The 6,873-nt window shown below is 36.2% G+C and overlaps 1 protein-coding gene across 1 annotated transcript; it reads left to right on the top strand.

Moving 5' to 3' along the window:
• Nucleotides 1–184: 184 nt before the first annotated feature.
• LOC141840435 (anoctamin-like protein Os01g0706700) lies at nt 185–6,579 on the top strand. Its single transcript, XM_074728418.1, is given in 18 exon segments — nt 185–205; nt 207–353; nt 355–567; nt 2,354–2,423; nt 2,492–2,607; nt 3,185–3,311; nt 3,381–3,481; nt 3,570–3,661; nt 3,761–3,865; nt 3,951–4,211; nt 4,824–4,956; nt 5,034–5,147; nt 5,220–5,290; nt 5,398–5,528; nt 5,622–5,704; nt 5,809–5,916; nt 6,001–6,159; nt 6,291–6,579. Coding segments are annotated over 18 exon segments (2,163 nt in total). The 3' UTR covers nt 6,402–6,579.
• The last annotated feature ends 294 nt before the right edge of the window (nt 6,580–6,873 follow it).

The following is a 6,873-nucleotide window of genomic DNA, read 5'->3' on the forward strand; positions in this document are numbered from 1 at the left end:
TGGGAAAAGCAATTTGCTTATAATTATTAGGCGACTGGTGTACTAAATATTATTTATATATTTATTTATTTTTAATGGTCTTATTTTAATTCTGTCAAAGCGAGAAAAAAAAAAGTTTTCAATGGCAAAAAGATAAATTTTGTAAAACCTTACGGAGCAAGTTGAAAATCTTCAAACATTTTGAATGTGGTTCTTACTCGTTCGGTAGAATCTCAGTGCCTGCTAGGGATTCAAGTTCGGCTCGTAGAAGAATAAACGAGAGGAACCCAAAGAAAGCGGCACCGCTCAATCTGTTCCGCCCCATCGGAAACTCCGCGTCGCGGACTTCTTTTCCCTCGTCGGATCCGCATTCTTCCTTCCTTTCCATTCAGTCCGGCGTCCCTCTCCCTCTGCTCGCCGCTTCGGATGGACGGTGGCGGGGAGGAGACCGGCTTCGAGGTCGCCATCGTCGTGCCCAAAAACCGCGATAAGGAGGGGGACGACTGCGTCGAGTTCCTCGTGGGGGAATTGAAGACCGCCGGGTTGATCGTCGAGCGAGTGCGCGGGCTCTCCGATGAATTCATAAAGGCATATTTCTTTCTTTCCTTTTTCTGTAAGAAGGGTAACTAAGTAACTTTCCTACATTCTCTATGTCGCGAAGCTTTGCTTGCCTGGCATCGAATATTTGTTTTTTTTTTTCCGGAAACTTGGTGGGATTTTGTGAATTTGTTCGCCAAGATCTCGGTGGTAGCTTTTCGCTCTTCAAGGGGTTGCGATTGCTGTTGCAGTTCCGTATTTGAGCTCAAAATCGCTCGGTGGATTACACAGATAGTAAGAGAAAGAAGGACTTTTCGTTCATGTTGTCATAGGAGTGAAGAATAGCTTTATCAAGCAAAGAATTCCTTCTCGCCGTTTTTTTCTTGGGTCCTCTTTTAAAGAATCATTTCCAGAATTGTTTGGACTTATGTTTTCTCCTGTCATTCTATCACTTCCAGAAGAAGCGCATAATTAAACTGCTCTGTTGATTGGCTACAGTCAAGAATACACACACACACAAAAAAAAGAAGAAGAAAAGAGTATTGCGTTTGTGAGGGGAGAATCACTATCTTTATCCTTATCTTATTGACAAACGTCTTACATTATTTGATCCACTACACTTTTGCCGATTGGTTTGACTCATCATATTCACATTGAGTTGCACTTAAGAGTTAGGGTATCTAGGGTTTTCGAGGAGAGAAAAAGGCTCAGAGGGCGTATTTATGAGCTGTAACCTTTCTTGCATTTCTTTTTAAAATTTTAATCATAATTGTGATACCAGATTTCAGATTATTTATTGTGGAGATGGGAAAACTTAAGTTCCATAAAAGTTTTTCACTCGAATGTTTTGTATATTAAGCAAAATTACTTGTGCCAATTTATTTGATCACCCTTATTATGTTGTAATGTCAAAGTAAATCACAGAGAATTTGTTGAATTTAATCGTCTGATTTTGGAATTGTTCAGACCAAATAATTCTGAGATTGATAGTAACTTTAGCCTTTATGCAAATTCTCAAGTTATCACTAATTTTTTTGTTTTAATTTTTTTTTCTGAGATGCTTTGACTTGTGAGCCAAATTTTATTCTGGCACTTTCTAGATTTTTTTATTAGATAAAAATGTGCTTAATTACTTTAACTATCCTTTGTTTAGCTATTACTAAAATATTGAGATGATGGGTGGATTCATTCAGTCACATTTTATGTTATTATTATTATAAATAATGTGTGGTTGAAATGAAGAATACCTTTTAGAGAGTTGCATTGCGTTTTCCTTAGCCTGAAGAAAAAAATCTTTAAAAAATTGTCGCATGACTTACCAATATCTAGGAATTTGAGTGTTAGGATGTTAAGAAATAACATGTACAAAAACAAATTAATGTAATAGAGATGAGAATGGTACGATGAATTTTTGAGTTACTACAAAGGATAGTTTATTTCCCCAAAACTGGTGTTATCTAGGATTATGTAGGTGTAGCTTCATTTTGCTTTGGGGATAGTTTGAGATGGTATAGACATGTTTAAATGGGATTATAGATTCTGTAGTTAAACTGTGTTGGTTCAATTAGAGTGGAATGTACAAGGGGTTAGAGGAAGACCAAATAAAATTTGAGTTTTATGTATAAAAATGATTTAATGGATTTGGATGCTAGTGTATTGGTAGTGATATAGCATTGTGCATACATCAATGGAGTGAAAATATCCATGCAGTCGAATCCAAATAGTCAGGAAAAGCACCACTTGATAATGATTTCTAGCTCACCTCTCTTGTCACCTCAACTTATTTCCGTTTTATGCTTAAGGTAACAATTTTCTCATTTTCATTTCATCTCTTCAGCTGGCAGCACCAATAGAGACATTGGGAAGAGTTGCAGCTGAGTTGCAAATGAAAAAGTTGACGTACATTGGTGTGCCTCTAGCGTTTGTTATACTTTCATTCATTTTTATAAAACTTATATTTAGTTGTTTTGCTCAGGGTTGGAATTGAGATTCCAGTGGGATGAAGTTACTGCATTTGTCAGACAGCCGGATGGATCTTTGTTCAGCTGGTGTGAGCGGTTTCGTTGTTTCCATCACTTGATTTATGGAATTGTAGGCTATCACTTTTTCTATTCCTTCTTATTTTTGTGTTTCAATTATAATATATAACTGTTTTAAATTTCTCCATCCCATGTTTAGATGGCTTCAATCACAGTGATAAAATGTTAATATTTACTGCAACTAATTCACAAGCTTTCAAATGAAAGATCTATAGATGTATTTATATTTTTAGATGGCTTCAACAGGAGTGATAACATTTGTAACTGAAGATGTTTGTCTATTGCAAAGTTAGGAGTGTTTAGATGATTTTAAACAACATTCTGAATTCACTGTTGAGGACTTTAGGCTTGGGTTTCTAGGAAAATGTTTGGCTGTAGTCCTTTTTTGGTTTGTGAAAATTTTCTCTTCTTAGCTCTAATAAATTTAAATGTATCAAAAAAAATCAATGCTAGATATTTATTGTACATCTCTTTTTTAGCTTTTAAATTTTATGTTCTCGAAAATAGAAAAATTTCTAAACAAACAAGGCCTAGCTGAAATCAGAGCATATTTAGATTTTTGTATGTAGTGTGATCCTGTATTATGTGTTTTGACGTAACAGTTTTCATTTCTGTACTGGCTTAAGCAGGTCAACAACACAGATTCAGATTTAACATTGCGGTTTGGTGGTAAAGAATTGCAATATAGAAGGAATGAATCACTATTAAAAATGATGGAAGCTGAAGGGATTGTAAAGCAAGTCTTTCCTATACATGGTAGATTACTATGCATTTTATCTGATTGGAATGACATTTGCAGTATTTAATCACATTTGCATTCTACAGATGAAACAAAGAGGAAACAACTCTTGAGAACTTGGGCTCTTAATTGGTTGGATTTCACTTGGCAGCCAATAGATGAAATTTATTCTTATTTTGGGACTAAGGTTGTGGTGTTGTAAATTTTTAATTTGGTCTTTCTAATAGCAGAAACTGGTGTTAGGGCTTGATGACAACTATCATTTATTATTGCAGATTGCTACATATTTTTCCTTCCTTGGTATGTATACCCGTTGGTTATTTTTCCCAGCCACACTTGGTCTTGGCTTGCAGTTGGTTGATATTGGGTAAGACACTTAAACTAATGTATGGCAGTGAACTTTTAATATTATTATTCATGCTATGTTACATGATTGATATGTGCAATTTGTTGATATTGATTTTAGACCCTTGCAGCCACTTCTGCTTCCTGCTTTCTTCATTTTTGTCATCATATGGGCTGCTCTTTTCTTCCAGTTTTGGAAGCGTAAGAATTCAGCACTTTTGGCCAGGTAACCTTTTGTCAAGTGATTGACAGATAACAGTGTCATTTATTTGAACAAGAAGTTTAATCTTTATTTTGTCCCACATTGGCAGTTGGGGTATTAACTATACACTATCTGAGTACAAAGCTTTACAGACTGAGCAGGGTTCCTTGCATATTGACAAAGATTCTGAAAATGAACTTGAAAATGATAAACCAATTGAGAAAAAAATCTTACAGAGGGATGAGTGGATTGGACTTCTTCTCAAGATAAGAAATAATGCAATCATAGTGTTGGCTATTGTTTGCCTTCAGTTGCCATTTGAATTGGCTTATGCTTATTTCTATGAGGTCACAGAATCTGACGTCATGAGGTGAGATCCCTTGTGATAATTTCCCTACTAACTCGTTTTTTCTCTGGTAAATATTTTGGTTAGTTCCTCATACCTGTTTAATATTATTTGATCATTGATCACTTGAACTCCCATAATTGCTTTCAATATCCCTATTCATACCTGTCTTTAATACAAAATAGTGGCATGGTTGTGAAGGCCTTTTGTTGATTAATGTGTGTTTCCCATGATGTCATGCTAAGATAATCACTATCATAAAGTCGGATTAATTCCAACTCTTTGGGGTTGTTGGTTACATGGATCTTTCGTCCATTGAACTCTATGCTGGCTATATCATTATCAATATTTATATTTCTTAAATAACTTTTAATTACAATAACTTATTTATACTTGAACATGTCGACTCCATCTTGTTTTATCATTAATTGGAGCTGTACCTAATTGTTATTGGATAGTCGCATCATTTATGCTAAAGACAACTGAATAGGGAATATGTTGTAATTGTATGAAATTTCAAGGGAAAATTTTGTTTCATTTGTCTAAATTTGCAGTGCAGATGAGATGCAATGCCTTGCTAGCTTTCTGCTATCAGTTTTTAATATATGGTTCCTTATCATGTACTTTGCACGACAGGTATGTGCTAACTGCAGCTTATCTCTTGGCAATTCAATTATATACAAGAGTCGGTGGCAAGGTATCTGTTATTCTCATCAAATATGAGAAAAATCAAGGAGAGGAATCTAGTGCTGCCAGTTTAGTTTACAAGGTGACCTTGAATTTAGTTGGATGTTGAGGATTTTTTTTGCTTTTCCCTTAGTTTCATCTCTTTCTTTGCTGTTGCAGGTTTTTGGTCTCTATTTTGTGCAGTCATATATTGGGCTGTTTTATCACGCACTCTTGCATAGAAATCTTTTGACTCTTCGACAGATTCTGATTCAGCGTCTCATCGTCTCTCAGGCATGCTACCTATTTTGTTATTGCAAGATGTACTTTTACAATCTATGTTCTTATTGACATATTAAATTTCAGATTCTGGAAAACATGATTGAGAATTCCCTTCCCTTCCTCAAGTACACCTACAAAAAATATAGGGCTATCCAGTAAGTTACTAAGACCTTGTATCTCATTAATGCTTGCTGATAGTTTTCTGTAAAACAAGTAGGTATCAGAAATGACTGGAAAACTGATGATGCTTAATGTTTAAAAGCAAGAAAAAACATGATAAAGGATTATCACCAGCAAGGTCGATTCACCTTGCTACAAGGGTGGAGAAAGAATTCTTGAAGCCTTCTTACACTGCAAGCATTGGGGAGGAGCTTGAAGATGGCTTATTCGACGGTTTGTTGTTAAGATGGAAGAATAATTACATGGAATAGTCTGCAGTATCTGAACAAATTAAATATCCTAAACATCTGTCGGAAAATGGTGCAGATTTCCTGGAGTTGGCCTTGCAGTTCGGAATGATCATGATGTTTGCTTGTGCATTTCCTCTAGTATTCTGCTTTGCTACTCTTGTACGTTCTTTTTGGTTCCTTTATTTGTTTATTCCTTTGTCATAGTAAATGATATTAAGCCTTCGCTTGTATGATAATCTTGAGTTGCCATTGCTTTGGGGCAGACTAATGTCACTGAGATCAGAGCAGATGCTTTGAAACTCATCGTTATGTTCCGGAGGCCAATTCCTCGTGCTGCAGCAACCATTGGAGCTTGGTTAAACATTTTTCAGGTTCCATGAATTCTGTTGTATTCTTTTTCTGATTTTCTCCTGCAAGCACGGCTTGGCTTAACGAATTCTATGTATATGCTACAGTTTCTGATTATAATGGCAATCTGTACCAACTGTGTACTGCTCGTTTGCTTGTATGATCAAGAGGGCAAGTGGAAAATTGAGCCTGGGCTGGCTGCTATCTTGATAATGGAGCATGCTCTTCTTCTAATCAAATTTGGGTTCTCTCATTTTGTGCCTGAGGTGATTCCCTCTTCATTGTCTTAGCAATGTGGTCATGTCCATCACCTAACCAGTGCCTTCAATAAGACTCAAACTATGCGTGTGATCTCGATACGCAATAATGGAGGTAAATGAAATTGTTTCAATTGCAGGAACCAGCTTGGGTGAGAGCAAATCGCATGAGAAATGTAGTCCAGGCAAGGGATGTGTACTCTAAGCAACTTTTAAGGAGCATCTCCACCATAGAGAGGAAGCAACAATGAGGATATAGAAAAGATTATATACACGTTTTTATTTCTTGGATATGTTTTTTGATTTTTTTTAAAAAAAAATTGTTACTTTGTTAAACTTTTCCATCATGTAACAAAATTTCAAGGACTTTGAAGGAAATATTTTCCTTCCATCGTTGTTGTGTTTTCATTATCTACGATGGATTTTGTGTAGGAGATATTTTTCAGGTTAATGGTATGGCTTTCTGAGCTAGGTTGATCTACACCAAAGTGCCATAGCAACTGAAACGCTGATGATCTTCATACATGAATTTTTTCCATGACGGTACACATCTAAACACTGCACACGGCTTAGTTGGGGCGATTGTTTGAGTTGATCATTATTCAATTATCAGGCCCTCTTAACGGCGTCCAAGCTCAGCTGATGAGCGTATGCGATCACCACTTTCGCCCATTTCCTGATCTCATTTTTGAGCGCATCGGCGTCGACGTCCTCGAGGCCGGC

The sequence above is a fragment of the Curcuma longa genome, chromosome 11, assembly GCF_044706935.1.
Source record: "Curcuma longa cultivar G26 ecotype Majalengka, Jawa Barat chromosome 11, ITB_CL_G26_1.1, whole genome shotgun sequence".
Lineage (NCBI taxonomy): Eukaryota > Viridiplantae > Streptophyta > Magnoliopsida > Zingiberales > Zingiberaceae > Curcuma > Curcuma longa.